We start from the raw sequence: 22,265 nt of genomic DNA on the forward strand, positions 1-22,265 counted from the left end.
TATAGGTAGCATAGTTGCCACAGTATATGTAATAAAGTTGTCCCCAGTATAGGTAGTTAGAATAGTTGCTCCCAGTATAGGTAGTATAGTTGCCCCAGTATAGCTAGTATAGTTGCCCCCAGTATAAGTAGTATAGTTGCCCCAGTATAGCTAGTATAGTTGTCCCAGTATAGCTAGTATAGTTGCCCCAGTATAGTTAGTATAGTTGCCTCCAGTGTAGCTAGTATAGTTGCCCCAATATAAATAGTATACTTGCCCCCAGTGTAGGTAGTATAGTTGCTCCCAGTATAGCTAGTATAGTTGCTCCCAGTGTAGCTAATATAGTTGCTCCTAGTGTAGCTAATATAGTTGCCCCAGTATACATTGTATAGTTACCCCCAGTGTAGGTAGTATAGTTGCTAAAGTGTAGCTAGTATAGCTGCCCCCAGTGTAGCTAGTATAGTTGCCCCAGGAGGGGAAGCAGCGCAAGTAGGAAGGACAGTGGGGACAGCGGCGGGGGGGGAGGGCAGAACCTGGGTCCCCTCCTTCTGCTTATCTCCCCACTATATATGTGGCGGCAAGCAGATGAGCGGAGAATTACTCACCTCACTTCTGCATTCCAAGCGCTTAAGCACAGCATCACCGTAGCCACAGGTCTCCGCCTTCAATGCCGTTCGCTGTGCTTCTGCTAATCAGGAAGCACAGTGGGCAGCATTGAAGGTGGAGACCTGAGGCGACGGTGACGCTGCACTCCAGTGCTTGGGACGCAGAAGTGAGGTGAGTAATTCTCCACCTGCCTGCTTGCCGCTGCATATATGGAGGGGGAGAGAAGCAGGTGAGGGGGGGTTCTGGCCCCCTTCCCCGCCGCCCTCCTCCTAGTGCTGCTTCCTTCCTGCTATACCTGCTGTATGGGTCAGGGGCCGGGGGGCTTTGAGAGGGGCTTACAAGATGTAAGCTGGGGCTTGAGCCTGGGTAAGCCCCAATGTGCAGCGATGACCAACCATCTCCTGACCATCTCCTGACCACGTTCCTGTAGCCCGGAGTGTTCTGGGCATGCACAGTACCAATTTAAATTGCTTTAATGCTAATGCAGCAGGGGTTAAGCATCATTTCTGACATACTTGAATTTACTTTTTCCTCAGTGGATATATATATATATATATATATATATCTTTTGAATAAGACTTGTGTTCTGTGCTCTAAGATAAAAAGGTGGTATGTGGCCTACTGCTGCAAGGACTAGGTTGGTGGCCAGTTCCACAGCCACACAACCATTGTTTCACCCCACCAATAACATATAGGATACTTTTTATCCCCATAACCTAAAAGTGGGTGGAGACAAATACAAATTTCACTGGGAAAATGTAAACAGCAGCCATTCTTACACTGTTAATGGCAGTTGGTCACTGGGGGACTGGGATTATTATTCAGAGAAGGGGGGCAGCGTTGCGGCAGTGAGGCTTTCGGGTTTGGCGTCACAAGGCCGACTCCTGATCGCTTTCAGCTTGAAAATGATTGGGATCCAGCCTGCGCAGTCGGGGCAGACAACAGATCTCTCTCTAATCAGATTTAATTAGAGATTTGTCTCATGGTGTAATCTGCCCACCCATCATCGCAAGGTATATGGCTGCCTTTACTTTTCAGGACATTGTGATCCATCAGACATGTGAGAAAATAAAAGCTTCTGATTAGCTATCCTTAGCTTGCATTCACCACCAACTCACACTGATTTATAGCGTGTGCATAATGGCACGCTGGCAGCACATGAGTTAATTCCCTCTTGAGTGTCACAGGCTTACAGCCAATTCCCTTTTCTTTCAAAGAACATTTCATAAAAAAAGAGTAATTAGACTTTGAACATTAAAAAAAGCCACTCTGTAGCAGCAATTTAAGCAGCCAGTTTATAATAAACAGTACAGCATCAAAACCTATTTATCATACAAATGTTATCAAAGTACAAGAAACGTAATCTCTGATTACAACGGAGCTTATCTCCATTGCAAGGCTGATCTTCAATGCCTCTAATACAGGCGCCATTCAACAGCCTATAGTTAATATTGAATGGCTTCGCTTTACAAGCTCTTCTTGGTGACTGATTGCAGATGGGGAGGTGAAAAGATCTCAGCCCTTTATTCATTACAGCAGCGGCAAGGTTCCAGTGGCACAAAACAGCATCTGGTTTAACTTGGGCATTCAGAGTGGTTAGTTTAATCTCTCCAATGTTTCTGGAGCATCTGCATTGTATCTCTCCTCCCTCTGCCAGTAAACAGTTTGTGATAGCTCATACATACATGTAACTGGATGAATACAGACAATGACAAGATGAAGCCCAGGCAGCAGCCAATCACCCTGTTTTTAAGATGGCACACCTGTATATTTACAATTTGGCACTGTAGGCACGTGCCTACAGGCACCTAATGATGGGAAGGTGGCTCCCTTCCCTCCCCGAGTGCCTCTCTCCCTCCTTCCATATGCAGAGTCCTGAGCAGTGTGTAAATGAGAGGTTACTCACTTGGCTTTCGCCATTCCACTAATAAGATCTCCTTTCAGTCAAGGCCACCTCTAGCTACTTAATACTGAGGGTACATCTGGCTGCCTAATACTGGGCAGGGGGAAGTAAGGGAGAGTTGACATCTGATCCAGCCTGCACATTTGTGGTGTGTTTGGCGGGGGTTTGTAGGTCAGTGGAAGACGAAGTCTAAGGTGCCAGGACTTATACACTATAGGCTCCTGCAATGTAAATTCGGCCCTGGTAACTACAATTCAGGGGGCTTTCCAATGAAACTTGCCTCCCCTTGGTACTTGGCTCATCTCACAAGGGTCATAAAACAAGTGTGGCCACTTGTGAATAGGGATGATCTGAAAGAGCAAATTCCGTTCCGCCGGAATTTGCGGATTCCCTCCAGCGTTGAATTTCATCGCTATGAAAATTCCGCTGGATTTTTGCGAAATATCGCGGAATTCTGGATTCCGGCGGAAAAATTAAAATAATAGCAAATGTAACCTTATTTATGCTAAATGGTAGCCCATAGAACCTATTGACGGTTCCCTTAGTCTGTCTGTCATGCATCCAATAGAGCACTTGCCACTCGAGAATTTTGAGCTTACCGATCAATCCTTTTCACCAATCATGGCTGGAAATCAATAAAAAAACCAATCGGGCAGCCGTGTTGCGGCACCAATTCTCTTCCGTTTCGATAAAATCATTTTATCAAAAGGTCAATTGGGCCGCAATATTGAGTGGTGTGTATGGGCACCTTTACAATAAATTCAGGCCAGATCTCAAATAAAGGGTTGCTTATGTTCTCTGAAAATCGCCAGCCCAGGAGACCCAGTGTGAGATTTCTGTAAAGGCTATTCAGCTGTGTGTAGTGTACCACTGGTCAAGTAGTTGTGCTCCAGTGAGAGAGTTATTTTATAATTTTACATGCTGCAGAAACACCCACATGGATTTCAGTACCTAGGCCTGATGCTTTCAGCACGTTACAAATGAATGTCGTGTATACAGCAGATACAAGCGTGAGTAAGAAATGCCGAATTCAGCACTCATGGCTGTTAATTTTCTTAAAACTTGGCACCGTTCTCCAGGGTCTTCTGTTATTCCATCCCTCATAAGATATTGCCAGACAGCTCCATCTGACGACTGGCATGTGGCATCCTAATTACTGTGTTGTGTACGTCTGTGTTCTTTTGTACTGAATGGTACACCATGGGCAGACATGAATTCAGGCTCTCAGCTTCTCCGTGGTACAAACACCTGTGAGGAAACTGCTTCCCATTTGTGGACGCTGAATATTTATGAGCCTGCCAGGCCTCTAGGCCAGCACAAGCTCACGCTGAGAACATAAGAGGGCAGAGCTGCATAGCTTTACAAAGCTAAGAAGGCATTAACGTCCGAGAGGGAGAAGTTATAATGATTGGCTATTCCTTTGAAGCTGGGCTTTACATCCGGCCTTATAGTTCTAGAACAGAATAACAAGAACTAGACTTAAGCTCCATGTCTGCAACTGGCTCCCAGTATGAGAAGACATAGCTTTAGGCCTAGCACAAATAGTACATATACTTGGCTATTAAAATTACAGCCCCAGTTCACCTTCCTGCATTTTCCACTGTTAGAAGAGCTGAATAGGGAACTATGGCATTAAACTTTTCTTATATGATACAGCTGTTCTGGAGAATTTCCATTTGGAGAAAGTTAGTCACATGACATGACCCAGACATCTATGCATGAAGTACTTATCTGAAAGAAGAATGTCAGTTGCGTCTTCTCACAGAGCCATCGCCTGGCCACGCCCACCTTCTAACCTACTACTGCTGAGGAAATTAACTTTGTGAGTCCAGTACTACAGCTAGTTTTGCAGAGTTCCACTCAGTTCAATGTGTAATAAAGCAGTGCACAATTAATCATATTAAATCATGTAAACAATAAATTTGAACTGTATAACTGAGAAAGTACTATATATATATATATATATATATATATATATATATATATATATATATATATATATATATATATATTTCTTTTTTTTTTTTTTTTTTTTTTAACAGAATGCCAGGGATTAGATTTGGGTTTCCCCCCCAGGTTTATTGTTACTATAATGCTGGTACTGCGTACCATGCATACATCATGTGTAGTGTTTTTTTTCAAGATTTTTGTTTTCTTTTGTGTTGCACCGACATACACATGTCAGTTTAATGCCTTAGCACAGAACATTGGTGCTGTAGCCTAATTTCTTTTTTCGTGTTCTAACATTTGAGTCCTCTGGGAAACAATATTCTCTCACAAGTCACTGTAGACGTACAGAAAAGGAGGGGGGGGGGAACGAGAATTTAAAAATGCTGAATAAAGTTTATTTGTATAGGCAGTCCTCTAGTTACAAACAGGGTACAGTATAAACAAACAATATTTTTGTTGTTGTTTTCAACATGCATTACTTTGTTTTAAGCTATTTACAACAGTTCATGAAGACTGTATCACATAGTAAAATAATAAATAAAATAAGTAATGCAGTAATGTATATTTTGTACATGGAGACAATTGGTTTGTATGTATGAAAAATGCATTTAACTCAAGTCATTTGTAAGTAAGGTACTGCCTGTATTACAAAATCACTCTATAAATCCATCATTTTTGTGTTACTTAGTCACTCTACATGTACATGGTTAAGGGACGGCATCTTTTCTGGGCATGTTTAGTGGCAGTCGCAGGATTAAAGGCATATCCATTTTTTCCCAACTAGTTTTACTGTATTAAGTTTGCTGTAAGTTCATTTTATATATTGCAGGAACTGATTATAATTTAGCTGTTTTTATGTATTGCAACCACAGTCAACTCTGTTTCAGACACAGCTGAGCGGGTGGGTGGAGAAGGATTGTCGCTGCTGTGTAGTTTATTCTTGGCTTCCAGCACACAAATGAAAATAAATAATAACATAAGTTAATAAAGTTATCCAAAAGTAATAATATTTGCATAGGCTCACCAAGGCTGCCATTAGTTTGGCACATTTTCCTTCAACGGTGTCCCTAGAGCTGAATGCTTACATGCCCAATGGAAAACTTTCAAGGAAACGAGAACGGAGAAGCAGAACACAGAAAGTACTTTTCTTTTTTTCAAACACCTGTTTGAAAATTGTACTTGCCTGGCTTTTGTGCCACATTTCTGATTATAAGACTTTTCTGAATCACTCGTCTATAATAGAAAGGCCAATCTGCAGCTCTGATTCCTCTCTGACTCTATTGGCTACATGCTTGTTGCAGGTGTGTGACCCCCAACACTGTTGAGACCAAAAGATCTGAACACAAACAGACACTCATAAAATGCTGCATGCAGGTCATTACAATTTGTCATCTTAGTCTTCACAATAGGTTTGCATGGCAACACCCCTCCAACATGACTTATGTACACCATACCATATACCATTAGGCTCTGGCCCCTTAAGAAGCAGAGCCTTTTTTCATTCTGCAGGTTGTGATCACTGTGATTGGCTCACAGTGATCACCTGGTAAGTTTCCAATGAAACTGGCTTCTTACCCATAGGATGAAGCTATAGGCTGTCACATGACAGCCAAATATGCGGCCGCAGTGAGCAACAATTGGCTCAGGACCACAGGAACTAGAGGCAAAGAATCTACACTGCATCAAAGATGGACAGCCGCAAGTGCAGCATAGATTCTTACTTCCGCAATCCCGAGCCAGTTAAATTTAAAAACCCAAGTTATCCCATCCCACACACCACACTTCAGCACCCTTAGTGGACAGGGTCAAGGGGAGTTCAGCAGGAGGACTGCCTGGGGGAAGAAGGTGCTCCTGCGCCTGGTTGTTCTGCAGGGGATGGATCTGTATCGGCGACCCCATGACAGAAGTGGCAGGGGCATTGCTAGGATCCTAAGAGACTCGGGGCACTTGTGGGCACTACAGCTGAAAAATGGGTGTGGACATGCACCAGAATGTGGGAGTGGTCATGGTGGAGCCAAATTTACATGAACTTAACAGCGGTCTTAGTAGGACTGCCCAGCAAAATGTTGGATGAAGCCCCCCTCTCCATTAATACAAAAATGCATGCTGGGGCATGCGGGGTGCTGTATGGTGACATGCGGGGTGTTGTATGGTGCCATGCGGGGTGCTGTGTGGTGCCATGCTGGGTGCCGTGGTGCCTTTATGGGGCATACTAGTGTTGCTGTGCCTCTATGGGGCATGCTGGGTGTTGTGAGCACATGCTGGAAGCTTTGGAGCCTCCATAGGGAGCATGCATTGTTGTGTGTTTCCTCACTGTTCCTCCCCCGGAACTCCTCCTTCCCAGCAGAGTAGCACAGCAGGAGGAAATACTCATCTCCTCCATCCACTCTCCAAGTCTGCAGAGATCCTCTGTAGCTGCTGATTCTCCCCCTAGCATCCGAGAATCAGATGCCGTGAGCTCTAGCTCACCCCCTTGGCTGCAGAAGCCGTGAGCTCTAGCTTCTGATTCCTTTTCAGACACTAGGGGGAGAAACCCAGAAGAGATGTCTGCCGAATCTGGAGACCAAGCGGCCCGTCTCTGCCTGGGGGACATCCGGGGCACCCCAGAATAGATCCGGAGCATGTGCTACTGATCTTTGGGGCTAGCAACGCCCCTGCTAAGTGGTGGTAGGGGCGATTCTATGATATTTGGCACTAATTACTCTCTGAAGCTTACACTTGTTGTTGGCTGATTGTTCTCCTTGCGCCAGTTACAGATCCTCTCAATCTTGACACGGTGTTCATGCTCTCAGTTGCTGCTGATGAGGTCATTGATAGTTGTGTCGTCCACAAATTTACATGATTGGTATAATGCAAGAGCAAGACAGCATTGTGGGCTTGATTTTTGCGAACCCCGAGTGATTTAACAATATATAACTTAGTGAATACATTTTTTTATTTTTACAAAATTTGTTTATAATTTTTTTAGTCAATGATTGTCCACCATAAAAACTTACATCCCCTCAATCACTGTGGATTTTTTCCCCAACTGCAAAGTGAGCAAGAACAACACCTAATCCCACACAGTGATTTGGGGAAGAAGGCTGCATAACATTACTGGGAGGGCAGAGATGCATATAAATATACATCAACATATAGATATAGGAAGTGGTGTTTAAAGTGATCCCGAGGTGAAAGTGATAAGGAGGCTGTCATACTTGCTTCCCTTTAAACAATACCAGTTGCCTGGCAGCCCTGCTAAATTTACTTTGCTGCAGTAGTGTCTGAATCACACACCTGAAACAAGCATGCAGCTAATCTTGTCAGATCTGGCAATAATGTCAGAAACACCTGACCTGCTGCATGCTTGTTCAGGGTCTATGGCTAAAACTATTAGAGGAAAAGGATCCGCAGGATGGCCAGGCAACTGGTATTACTTAAAGTGAACCTCCAGACTAAAAATCTACTCAGCAGCACTGAAAAGGCTTGGTGTTTCTTTAACAGTTTCACAGCATCAGAACTTTGATTTTCTTACCCAAGCCTCATTTTTAGCTGCAAAGAAGAAAACTGCCTGGGCATTTTTCCCCTGATGCTGTGCAAAGCATGATGGGGTTTTTGATATTGTTGTTCTCCTTCTGCTGTTTTGGCGCAAATTTGTTTTTTTTTTTTTTTTTAATTTGAGATTTGAAGCCTAGCGCACATAGTTGGGAGGGATGATCAGGAGACAGGACATTTAGAACTGTGTCTCATGCTCCCTGTTACCTCTTTTCAAACAAAAAGATAGTTGCCCCCATGAAAAAGATGGCTGCCCTCATGAAAACACAAACATTTGCCTGTTCTTCTAAAACAGGGTGGGTAAGAGGTTATATTACCTATCTATTTTAATTAACATAACTAATGTAACTTAATGACTATATGTTTGTTGAGGCTGAAGTTCCCCTTTAAATGGAAGTAAATATGGCAGCCTCCATATAACTCTCACCTCAGGTTCACTTTAAACCAGGATAATTAAGGTAAAATATGTAATAATTTATTATGTTCTGCTGTACATCAATAAAGTTTATTTTAACCTACAAGATTACCTATAGGCACACTTACAGGCAGAGTTAGTTTCTTGTATTTCCCATATTAGGACTGCAATATGATTATAATAAGAAACATCAGACAGTAACAAAGCAATCTGAAAGTGTTCTCAAACTCAATCAAAATATCATGTTACTTTTTAAAGCGCTGTCAGCAATGCAGCCTGTATTATGTTGGACAGTCGGGGGTGAGATAAGAGAGCCAATGGCAGATAATTGCGGCTTGCGGAAATTATTTGTCAATCAGTCAGACAGTGCTGTCCAGTGCACAATATTTTAAGAGCTGCTGTGTCTTATTTATACAATCTCTGCCTTGAAATGATGCTTTCCATCACTATGGACATATTCTGTTTTAAAGCCAAATTCCATCTGTCTGGCAAATTTGATATTGTAAAGCAAGACAGTAAAAGCCACAAGATTGTAAATAATATTTATTATCTATCTTGTTCCATTATTTCTCTACAAGCCTCTGAAGAAATCTTTGTGTTTCAAGAGAAAGGTTCAACTTTTACTTGTTGCTCACTTACTTTTAGGTTCCGGAAAAATAACTGTACAGGGATATGAGTAAGTCTCCATTCAACTGGAAGTGGAGGTTATGCTAGTACAGGAGAGCCAGAGACTGCCTATCACATACTGAGTAGCTAGTTCATTTAGGGAGGGTGACAGGCTGTTCATGGTCTGTATCAGTGCTAGATTGCCAATCAGGCAACCAAATCAATTCATTGGGGCCACAGGAGGTCAAGGGGGTCCCATTAAGATTTATTGCCTCTGTTCATAACTTTTTCAGTCTGTAAAAAAAGACAAGATCTCTGCAGCAATGCAGCAATGCTCTACTACAGAGATAAGAAATGATACACACAGGCACACATAGTGTTACTCCCCTTCCCCTTAGCTCAGAGCTGTCAGACATGGGCTGGGGCCTGGAATGTGATCTCTCCACACAAGAGCAATGTTTTGCTCTACTTTGGGCCCTGTATGGTATTAATCCAGCTCTGGTCTGTACCATGTGATTATTATCCATACAGTATCACGGAAGGTGAACAGAGGCGCCAACAGGATAAGATATACTAAAATCTCTAAAAATGCTATGGAGGCAATGGTGCACTTACCCCCCAAAGCAGACATGAAACTGTCAGTTTTCAGAAACAAAGATTTATTAACATACTCCAAAAAAACGGGTTGCAACGCGGTTCACAGGTATATTCCTGCTTCATCAGGCAATAAACAATGGAGTTTTTAACAGTCATAATAACCCAAACTCCTTTTTATTATCCATACAGTGCTTATGGCAAGGGCAGGGTAAGATGTGCAGTGGAACCCATAGATCTCTACCCATACCACTCTGTCTGGGCTGCCTATGTTCATAGTGGCTTGTTGCTCACATAGTGCCTATAACAACACATGCCAGTGCTGGATAACATTACATATGTTGGTTTTAAACACCACACATATATCTGTTTGTATGGCTGTGGGTGCCTTGATTTTATCATTCCGTTTTATCCAGAGACTGCAAGGAGAAGTGTGCAGTCTGACTTTGCCAGAAAAGATAGAAGCCTTTAGCTTGTAACAGTCTGTGGTGCAAAAGGTGGCGAGTGTCTGGGTTCCTGATCAAGTGTTTTCCAAGTTATTTTCTTGGAATATGTGAACCAATAAAAATTGCAATTCATTACTAACACATATCATTCAAAACTCTTATGCCTGGAATGAGACTTAAAGTTAACCTGAGATGAAAGGAAAGAAAAGTTTTATACCTGGGGCTTCATCCAGCCTCCTCCAGGCCAATCACTCCCTTGCCGTCATCCTCCGCCTTTTGGATCTACTGGTAAAAGGACCATTATCTTCACTAGTCGGGTCATACTGCGCATCCGCAGCCCGGCCTTACATGCGTCACATTGCGCTCCCATCCCCAGGAGCAGAACGCTCCCAGCCGCAGGAGCGCGTGGCGCCGACCTGCCCCTGCTCCCACTGGTACAGACTGGCGAAGATAACGGGTTAGCTGCCGGCGGATCCAGGAGGTGGAGGAGGATGGCGATGGAGTGATTGGTCTGGAGGAGGCTTAAGGAAGCCCCAGGTATGTATATACCCCCTTCCCCCGCCATCTCAGGTACACTTTAAAGTAAGAATAACTCTTAAATTATTTTAACTATGGATAATGGGAAAAAAGATTATGACCTCTTTTATGGTTTATTTCTGCGTATGATTAATGCAGGAGGTTTTTACTCATGTCTTATTCCCTGGAATGTCCATCCTAGGACCTCCATGTCTATTGAAATCCCAGAGACAGGAAAGTAAGGGCTGGTAAACAAACTTGAAGGAATTGTACAATTGCCCGCTATACAAAAAAAAAAAAAAAGTATTATTTGTTTCCCTGTTGAAGAGAAATCCATCCTACAGGCCAGGCCTACAGACAGGAATCCATGTCACTAATGCTAGAGCTATAGGGCATGATTCACAACGCTTTCCCCCTGTTTTTACCTTATCTATGTTACATTTATAAGCTCCCAAAGAGCAAAAATATAATATAATTAGGACAATAAGAATAATATTGAAAGGAAGTTAATTAGGAACAAACTTACTTTGAGTGATTATTTTGCTTGTTAATGTGCTGAAAGGTTATTTTTATCACTTAGGTGATAAATAAGTAATTTGTTATAAGTTTTGTGAATAGAGCCCATAATATATCTTTATGTTATATACTGTGTATCTCTATATCTCCTCGACATGGACTCTAATGCATCATGGGAGTACTGCTTTAAATTCTAGTTTTCGCTGAAGGTAGTGTCTTATTATCATTCTAGTTTTCGCTGAAGGTAGTGTCTTATCAATTTTGCACCACAATGCTCAGTTTCTATTGCAGCTTTTTGTAACAGGTGTTCAGACAAGTACAGAATACCTGTCAAGTGGATGGCATGAATAAAATGAAAGGAAGCTGAAAAAGCACTAGGGATACGCTTGTGAAATTCATGAAGTTGCTTGCTCTGGCAAATGGATAGGCTTCACAAACCTGCACTGAATTATTGTAATTTGCGCATTGCAATACATGTTCAAGGAAATGCTCATCTTTAGTCAAATCTGTAAAATTCTTGAATAGTTCAGCAAAGCAAAAGTGGCCATATTCATTCATCATTATAAAACACTCAGCATTTTTTCAAATTACTGGAGACTAAGCAGCAATCAGGTAGTGATAGAAAGCTGAGAAGTAGCACTAAGTGCCATATCCAATTCAAGGTGATAAGTAGCTTGCAGATGTGAGCTACTTATTACCTTGCCGGTTTCCTTTGCGCGATGGCCGATCATTAGGGAGCATTACTCAGGTGAAAGCCTGAGCGATGCTCCCATGTTATGGGCAATGAGGACTAAGGTTTTATCCTATGGTGCTGTCCTTCAGCACCATGGCCTTGCTCTCCACTCTCCAGAGATGCGGGCACACCCACCGATCATCCACCACCATCTTTTGCCACTGCATCCACCACCATCTTTTGCCACTGCATCTGGTGGTCTCCCTTAATAAGTAGACCCCAAGAGCTCCCTGTCGGGCTGCCGCAGATCACAGGTCACCCCTAACCTACCGCCACTAAACACCCACCACGTCTCCCGATGCTGTAATTACAATGTATCTGTCTCTGTAATTACCGTCTATTGGAGCCCCTGCAAAGCATCTTTGAAGCTCCCTCCGGGGCGCCCCATTGGTCCACTATCTGGACTATTTTCATTTCATTTTATTATCATCTGAGCCCCACTACAGACATAAACGTTTTCTTATATTTATCTATGTGGACCGTTCTGGAGCTTGCTTTTTTCCAAGTCGAAGTTCTGTAATTAGCTGATGCCAAATTAAATCATTATAAATTACCTGGTGAAAAGCCTCGTTATTGACCACTTTTTGCACTAGTGACTGGTATGGCTATAACTTGACAAAGGCAATATTCATAGGTGCTTAGTTTGTAATAAAACACTTAAAAACATTTTAAGGGCTGGGAGCCACTGGGGGCACTTTGGCAGCACTTGCCGATTGCTGGTGTTTGGCAAAGCACTATGCCAGTGGATCCCTATTGGGGTGGTCCTACTAAAAGCATTGATGGCAAACATTGCTTGCAGCATTTTGGAAGCAAACCGATTAGTGTCTAGAGTAGTCAAATTGTGATCACTTCGGGAAATCAAGGCACTTCCTAAACTACGGGTGATTTACAGTTCCGCAACACACCTGTAGTTGGTCCAAGCCCTCAAAAGTAGAGGAAGTGTTGGTCTTACCTCGCCTGAAGAATTAAGTTCAGAAATGTCTAGAAAAATAATTTATTGAGAACTAAAATTGGACAACCCATTTGGCATGACCCTTGCATGCTTCCTTAACATCAATACAACAGAAGTGCCAGTGGTGTAGCAATAGGGGATGCAGAGGTTGCAACCGTACCGGGGCCCCTGGACCACTAGGGGCCCTCCTTCCATCTTATTAGCTTTAAGGCCGTCTGGAGTGGATGCTTTTAGCTCCAGTTGGCCCAAACTGCAAGGCCCTTTTGATGTTATGTATAGCAGGTATTTGTAAAGGGGAAAGAAAGGGTGTAGCATGAATTCATTAGGTATTATACTTATGTTATTTATATTTACAGTAATTTACCAAGTCTCAACTCGCTTTAACAACTCAAATGAAATTCCTTTTAATATTAAAAGCATGTTGTTTGAAGTGCTTGATAGTGTACTGGTTAAGGGCACCGCCTTTGACATGGGAGACCAAGGTTTGAATCCTGGCTAAGGCCAGTACCTATACAGTAAGGAGTTCAAGGCAAGACTCCCTAACTCTGCAGGGTGGCCTCTTGAGCGTGTCCCAGTGGCTGCAGCTCGAGTGCTTTGAGTCCTACAAGAAAAAAGCACTATACAAATGTTTGGATTATTATTATTATTTTAATTTTATGTTACACGCTGAAAAAAAAAAAAGAATCCTCTTAATTTACCTTCAGGCTCTTAAGCCTAAAAGCAACCTATTTTTTTCTTTACCATTAAAACATCCACTGGAACCCATTACTTTTACCTCCTACCTTATGTGGAAATCATGTCATGTTCACAAAATTATAGGTCAGCAACAGTAAGTACTTTTGTGAATTACTGTTGCCTAACAGGATTTGCTAAGTGAACAATTAGGGTTCTCTTTAAAAAAATAGAAATAAATTCTGCATTCCTGCTATGGCTTTAGAACCAACATGTTTGAGGTAAAGCGCATAGAATGTTCTGTAACTCAATGCCTGTAATGCTACTTTTACTTTGTACAGGCTTCTAGGGAAAAATGTATCAGTTGCACACACACACAGACACACACACACACACACACACACACACACACACACACACACACACACACACACACACACACACACACACACACACACACACACACACACACACACACAGACACACACACACAGACACACACACACAGACACACACAGACACACACACACACACACACACACACACAAACACACACACACACACACACACACGATTCTGGGAAATATTGCTCAACCAATGCTATAGCTCAGCTGTTACTACAACTGAGCATAGTGTAATTTTTTTTTTTTTTTTTCATTTCGACCATTTTCTGTTTTGGTGTGCAGCCAAAAAAAGACTTCATTTTTGTAGCTATACATCAACTTTTTAATAAATGCAAAGTTATACTTTATAGCATGTTTCTCGTTAGGTAGGAGTCCTGATGAAGCAGTAGGAGTCCTGATGGAGCAGAGAGGTCTGTACACGCAGATACACACCCAGTATAACAAGGTAGAAATCTTTATTGAAGAAAAACCCTACAGAGATATATCATACACCACCATCAGGTAATGCAGCTTACGCAGTACAAAGAGGGAAATAAAATGCATACAGGAAATCATAATACCATAGAGATCATCACTGCACTTTACAGGCAGTGACATCTTGGCCCTGATTCGCTAACCAGCGCTAAGCTGGTTAGTGTGTCTTAAGAGCTAGTGGGCGCAAACCACGGAGTTAAGTGGTTTGCACCCACACATTGCACACAGCCCAGAGCAGTGCACGCGCAGCTGTTAATAGTGCGTGGTGCAACAACATCGTTTTGGGGGCACCCGATGCACTGTTTTCGTTGCATGTGGTGCGATGTTTACAAGGCAGTGGGTGCAACGTTATCATCGCACCGCCCACTATTAACAGCTGCGTACGCACTGCCCTGGGCTGTGCGCGATGTAGCTTTGTGGGACTATTAGTGCCCGCAAAGCTACTTATGGGGCACTAAGTGGCTGTTCACTCCGGCGCTATCACTCAGCGCCGGTTAGTGAATCAAGCCCCTTGTGTTTGCTTTACCATACTGCAGTTTAAATAATAACGTTGCTAAATCCAACAAGCTGATCATCTGATTGGCTAGTGTAACTGAACCTTATGTAGTAGCCAATAGGCTACTGCCGTTTCCAATCAGCTACTAGTATCCGTATCAGGTGCCCAACTCACTGCCTGTGTGCCTGAATACCAATAATTTACATTGGCTTCTATTAGAAATCTACAAACCCCGGAGCCTGTATGAGCTGATCCACCTGTCCCTTCCCTTACACAAGAGTTGGGCTGACATTACTGCCATCACAGAGTGAGCTGAAAGATATGGATGGGCAGTGTTACAGAGGGCTGCTCTGCTACACACCACCCATCCAGCTCTCTCTGCTCCCTCCCTCTGTGGTGACATCATCAGTGGGGAAGAGAAGAAGAGGCAGCTGGGTGCTCGTCAGGGATCAGGAGGCACATGTTGTGCGGTTTGGCAGGCGAACGGCTGGTGAAATAATTGCTCATGTAGGAAAAGAAGATCCTGGACTGTCTGTACACACAGTACAGATTCAAGGGGGATAGTTTTGTATTTATGGTTAGTTTATCTAATTCATATCTAGCTGACAATCAAAAGATATTTTTGTTTGTCTTTTTGTTTTCTCTCTCACACAAAGAATGTACAGCTCTCATAACCCCAACTGAAAAAGAAAACAAAGTGAGAATAAAAATGACAATGCAATGCAAAGTGTGAGAGGCACAATAGAAGGGAGGTTGGAAAGTTAAACACATACAAATAATAATGCAAATGATGGAATGACTCACATCGACATTGCACCTGGAGTACCCATTCAACAGCATTTGGGACAGTCTGCTTTGTATTTAACCACTTAGCTTATAAGGCATTGGCAAGATTACTTTAAATCTTACCTAACTGTTCTTTTTTTAATAAAGGAATCATCAATCAAACTATGCTACCCCCCCCCCCCCCCACTCTACTTACCCAGGGCTTCCTCTGGCTCCTGGCAGCCCCCATGTCCCACGCCACATCTCCGATTGCAGCCTCCATCCGGGGTCCCCGCCGGTGCAGAGGTTACTGCACAGGCGGTGTAGTTCTGGAGCAGTGGAGCACCGGCGGGGAGTCCGGGCTGGCGGCTGCAAGCGGAGATGTGGCATGGGACCAGGGCCGGGTCGAGGCAGAGGCGAGAGAGGCTCCAGCCTCAGGGCACAGTGTAGGAGGGGGCGCAGAACTCACTCAGCAATCATTCCCCTATTGTGTTTGAAGCATAGAGAAATAAGAAAAGGTGATACATGGCAGTGAATGCAAGCCAGATAACTAGAGATTAAGGTGTTGGGGGCCCTGGGGCGCTTCTTAGTCTAATAGCAATCAGTGTGTGACCGCAGGAGTGGGAGGAATGGGGGGCACACTTTGGTGTCTCAGCCTTGGGTGCTGGTGGACCTTGTCCCGGCTCTGCATGGGACATAGCGGCTGCCAGGGGCTGGAGGTAGGCCTGGGTAAGTATAGCTAACCGCCATAATTTGATTGATGATTCCTTTAATAACACGAAACAGCAAAAGCATTTACACAGCATTGATACACGTTTCATTTCAAGGCATTTAATGTTATTATTTGTTTTATTATTATTATTATTATGTATTGATTTTTATAGCACAAGAATATAAACAATACAACAAGACAATGGTGGATTACAGCTTATGGCATAAACAAATTAATTGCGGATTTTTACATAATGGTGGAAGATTTGCGCCAACATTACACAGCATACATTACACAGCACTGGGAGACAAAGGGGGAAAGAGAGCCCTGGCCAATTCGCCGTACAGTCTAAAGTCTTAAGGGTTAGTACAATAGGCAAAGGAAAGCTGTGTATGAGATGGTAAAATGGTGGTCAGTTGCCAAGGTGTCCTAAGAGAGAGAGAGCATGCTTGTCTGAAGAGGTGAGTTTTCAGGTTGTGCCTAAAAAGAGTAATCATGGGTGAGTGGCAGATGTGTTGAGGGAGGAAGTTCCAGACGAGGGAGAGGATCAAGAGAAGTCTTGAAAGCGGGAGTGAGAAGAGGTGACCAGGGAGGAAGAAAGGAGAATAATCCTGGAAGAGCTGAGATTGTGTGTAGGATGGTATCTGAAAATAAGCTAATTTAGATAAGAAGGTGCTCGGATGTAAAGAACTTTGTAGGCCAGTATCAGGATTTTGTATTGCATTGTATTCTTTGTGTAACTGGCAGTCAAGTGAAGAAATTGACAGAGTGGGATAGGGCTGGAGAAGCGGAAGATTGGGAGGAAGGGCTGGAGGAGAAGTGGATGAGTCAAGGCAGCATTATTTGTTGCTGGTACTTGTGCAAGCAATAAGAAAGACATACCATTGTGATGTAAAGGTGATGGATGGGTGCTAGGTGGGATATGCCTGATGGCCATTTTGGGCAACAGCAACACTTCTTCTGTGGTTAAACTACAGGGAATTTTTAAAGCTAGTCTACCTTTATCCCAGGGGCAATGCAAATTAGCTTCTGGTGTGTAGACTCCACCATTCTATTTTCATCACTCATGTTGTCATGTGTGCCCACGGCTATAGCTGCAGGGGGTCGTTGCTATACAGAAGTACAGTATGTGATCCTGTTGTATTCACACTGTATCAGAGGGGCTCTATTAAGCCCTAGACTACCCTCTGTGTTCTAGTGTTTGCATTGCCATTGAGCATTTTCATCAGGAAGGATAGAAAAAGTGAAGGGGGGAAGGGTGAAATTAGGAAGTGTAAATATAAGTAGCTTGATTCACTAGAGTGCTAACACTTAGCATGCCCGTGCAAAGCTGCTTTGGACGTGATATCAACGGCGTAAAGCTTTACTACTGACATTGCGTGAAGTCATATGCTTACGCGCGTAAAGTTTTGCGCGCATTAAATCGCGTGCAAAACAGCTTAGCACGGGCGTGCTTAGCATACACTCTAATAGGTTAGCACACAAAGCGCCATAGTTTTCATGTGCAGAGCGGACTTATCGCGAGTACGGCATAGCGCCGTACGCGCATAAAAGTTAACGCGTGAGTGCTAAAACTTTGCACGTGCGCAAAATGGCTTGCATGCAGGTTTGCACTGGCAAAGCTTTTAGGTGTGATAACTCAGTTATCATTGTTTTGTGAATCAAACCCCAGGTGTGATCAGAAAAAGAAAGTAAGAAATCTATTAACAAGAAGTAATGACCCTTTAAAACAAGTAACAACTAAAAACGTCTGGCACTTGTGCACATAGTTATCAATAAACACTTATTCCTTAGTAAGCACACTGTACTAATTTTACAAACCTAAAAATAAAAAAATAGTATAAAACTAAATTGCAATATACAGTTATTGTAAGAAATACTTAGCACATGCAATTTATCTACAGTTTAAAAGTAATGATGCAGCAGAGAGAAGAAGTCTTCCGGGGCTCATGGAAATGTTGCCTTCTGCATATTACCAGCTGCTGTTTGTCTGGTACGGTTCTTAAACTGCAGGGAAAACAAATATTCAGCTGATCTGGGTAATACCATTGCTTTTATGTGTACTGGGTAGTTCAACAAACTTATGGACGGTAAAACTATCAAAAAGTTTACTGAAATAAAATTAGCTTCTTATTATTAAGATGATGAAACTTTATTTCTAAAGAGCTAACACATTACACAGCCCTGTACAATAGATAGAGTAGACATAAAGTATACCTAAGATGGTACACTGTTGTTTATTTATACTTACCCGGGGCTTCCTCCCGCCCCGTGAGGACAGTGGCATCCCTCGCCATCCTGTTCGGTCCCTCCGTTCTGCCGCTATGACTCCCGGTAATCCGGCCACACAAAAAGGTACACCGACTAGTGTCCACGTAGTACAATCTCTTTTTTAGGAACTTATCGCTGAAATAAAAACAATTAAAACGGGGAGCCGGCAAGTGTTTACAGAGCATGAAAGGAGAAATCAAATAATAATACAATGCACAAACAGATCAACCTGATGCTGGCCTGATAGCAGCAATTGCAACGATATTAATGCATGCAACACTCACTGCACTGTCTATATCCACGGCAGAGTGGCCGTCTAGAAGGTAAACACAGAGAGTGCAAACAATGACAAAAAGTTGTAAAGCATGAACAAAGCATGTACCCAGGGAACAGCACTGTCACCCCTTATCTGCCCCTCACCGCCGCCGTTTCTCACGTGTTCCTCAGCCTACTGCTTCCTCTGAGATCTTCTTTGAAGGCCACTTCTGTCTAGACCTCTGGTCTGTGCCAATGGACATTTTTCAGTTATGAGGCAAAATCAGCATGATGTGTCTTTCATGAACTTTCCTTGGTTTAACTGCTGTTTATTGTCTTCAACATTGCTTACATTTTCTGACTCAGAAGTGCAGTTGAGACTGCACATCTGGAAACATCTCTCTTCCTTGAAACATCTGTTTGTGAGAAATTTAGCTCATGCAGTAAGACCACCTGGTGTCCTGATGGAGTGCTCAGTCTTGTAATGGTGTTAGTTTTTATGTTTTTGTTTGTTTGTTTGTTTTTTTACATTAAGCAGCCTTCAACAACTTATTTTTTAGTAGAACAGTTCTTCACCCGCAATGCAACGCACTGCAATTTCCCGCCCGATCGGTGGGAATTGGGCAATTATTTCCGACACCTCTGATCCGTTTCCAACCTAGAAAGGGATCAAGTTTGTGAAGTTATCATCGGAACATTGATCCCTTTATCGTTCTGGAGCAGTTTGGACATGTACACATCTACAACTTCTGGTCCGATCACCCGTCAATTGGACGGGAAATTGCATAGTGTGTTCTCAGCATTAACTTGGTTTGATGTAACAATTGAGGGAAAGAGGCGCCCACAGCTTTGACTGCTACAGACTTAGGCACTTTGTTATTGACCTGAGGAAGTGGGCCAGTATCTGTGAAACGCGTTGTCTTTTTTGTGCGTCATTAAAAACTTTTACTCATATGGTTTGTCCATTTATGGAGGTAAGACCAAATTACTCCTATACCTTTTGATTTAAGATAATTATATTCTGAGCACTTCCAACAGGTTTTCTTTGATGTAACAATTGTGTTTCAACTGGTGTCTTTTCTTGTTGATCATTAGCACCTGTTCGGTATGACTGTTTAATCATGCAGCAGACCAAATCCTCATCTGTGTTCAAGTGTACCTGGGAGGATCATTGCTATTTTAAATTCAGAGGATGGTCGCATTATATGTTGATATGTCAATACGGAGCCACCCATACCAATTTGTGTGTCATGTACTTTCTTTGATTTTCTAAAATACTATAAATAAAGATTAGGTGAGATCTTATCATTTGTTAGCAGCAATGCCTCAATTTTCCCTTCTGCAGTTTTGTTTTATACATGAGCTTCACCTCATTAGATGAGAAATGAACATACTTTGCATGTAGACAGTTTTAATATTACAAATAGACAGTTTAAATATTAAGTGCGCTTTTCTCCCATTTCTTTTTCTCTCTTTTTTAGAGAAAAAACCTCTTCATGAAATAAATCCAGAAAGTAAGTTGCATTTCCTTTGTTAAAATTCTCACTTATTAGTCACTGTAAGATGGTGTTTCGATATACTGTATCTGTGATACCACCATATTTAGAGTTGGTCTCACTCTCTGAAGCCAGACTGAGCAATTTTATTAGCAGGTTTGGTGAATTTTGATGCCTGACCAGTATCAAACACTCATTACATTTGAGATGTTACCGTCTTTGCATGGAAATAAGATTTTAAGGCCACCCAAAGGATTCAGAAATGAGTTGCTGTTTGCCTTAAAGGAATACTTAAGTGTCCTAAAAAAAATGACTTGTACTCACCCGGGGCTCCCCTCAGCCCCCTGCAGCTGAACGGTGCCCTCGCCGTGTCTCTCCGATGCAGCTGGAGTCACCGGCGGCCACTTCCGGTTCGGCCGTCACCGGCCGACAGGCTGGGAACGCGGCTGATTAGCCGCGTTCCCGGCCGCAATAGCGCCTTCTTTAATGCTATTGCCCCGGGTGAGTACAAGTCATTTTTTTTTAGGACACTTAAGTTTTCCTTTAAAGAGAGACAAGCCCCCTCCCCCTTTCCCTTTTGTATTTAGCGCTCTTTGGACCTGAACTCTAATACAGCACACAATGGTAATTCTACATTTACCTGTGTGCTCTGTGGCTTGTTTAGCTGGATCAGAGTGTCAATTAGTGTACATGTATTAAAGGTGCCTGGTGAAAATGCACAGGGGATTGCCACTAATAGAATATTAGTAGAATTATTTATATTCTATTACTTAATTTTGAAAGTAAAATATTGGTAATCTTTACAGATATATTTTACTTTGACCTAATCTTACCCTACTCTCACACAGAACCCTCCCTCTACTGATGCCTAACCCTTAATCCTCCCTCCACCAATACCTAAACTTTAACGCTCCCTCTACTGATACCTAAACCTTAAAGAGAACCCGAGGTGGGGATCTATCCCCATACAGAGGCTGGGTCTGCCTATAGAGCCCAACCTCTGTTGCTAGCCTGATTCCCCCTAAACCCCCCCCCCCCCCCCTGCGCTCAGCGAGACCCCATTAATCACAGCCGTGCTGTGCGGGCTATGTTTACCTCACTAATGTCAGTCTCTGCTCTCCCCCGCCTCCTGAATTGCTCCGGTCCCCGCCCGCGTCCCTTTCCTCCAATCAGCGGGGAGGGAAGGGACGTGGGTGGGGACTGGAGCGATTCAGGAGACGGGGAGAGCGGAAACTGACGTTAGAGAGATAAACACAGCCCGCTGCGACACGCTGCATGTCAACAGCGCAGTTGTGTTTTATGGGGTCTCACAACGCACAGGGGGGGCTTTGGAGGAAGCTAAATAGCAACAGAGGCTGGGCTCTATAGGCAGGCCCAGCGTCTGTGTGCAGATTGAGTTGTAAGAACCCCCGCCTCGGGTTCTCTTTAACCCACCCTCTACCGATGCCTAACTTGCCGGTGGTGAAAACCCCCTGTTGGTGCCTAACATTTAACCATCCCCTTCCCCCTCCGATTATGCCTAACCCTTAACCTTCCTTCCTACTGCCAAGCTGCAATTAGCAATTTGGGCAACCGGAGGCTCCCGTTAAAATAGCTGCAATATGCATAGCGAGTAGCCTTGGTGCCTGCTATTTTATCGGGAGCCTCCAAACACCCACATTTCCGACGATTGCCGCTATTCATGGCTATTATTATTGCCACCTATGGCAGCGCCCAATTGGCTTTGTGAGAATTTTTTTCCCAACTTTGATCAATTATCTGTTATCGGCAGCTGTGAGCTGTGTCCCGAGCTCTCTGCTGTGCGTAAACACAGTCTTAACCCTTTCAGTGCTTCTTGTGAAGTGAATACAAGTAAAACTTCATATTCAAAATTTCCATAAACTGTAATGAAGACTTTTTTTTTCCCTAAAGGTCACCATGCTGTGGCTAATCTTTTAGAGCAGAGAGCAAGTTCTGAGCTTAGTTCTACT

At 43.1% G+C, this 22,265-nt stretch overlaps 1 protein-coding gene across 1 annotated transcript in view; it reads left to right on the forward strand.

Annotated features, from left to right (window-relative positions):
• Positions 1–22,265, forward strand: part of UNC5D (unc-5 netrin receptor D) — an 868,705-nt gene that overhangs the window by 589,814 nt on the left and 256,626 nt on the right. Inside the window, exon 8 of the mRNA XM_068273557.1 lies at positions 20,281–20,313. Within this exon, the coding sequence (XP_068129658.1) occupies positions 20,281–20,313 (33 nt within the window). The remainder of the gene's footprint in view (positions 1–20,280; positions 20,314–22,265) is intronic.

Source organism: Hyperolius riggenbachi, chromosome 3, assembly GCF_040937935.1.
Source record: "Hyperolius riggenbachi isolate aHypRig1 chromosome 3, aHypRig1.pri, whole genome shotgun sequence".
NCBI lineage: Eukaryota > Metazoa > Chordata > Amphibia > Anura > Hyperoliidae > Hyperolius > Hyperolius riggenbachi.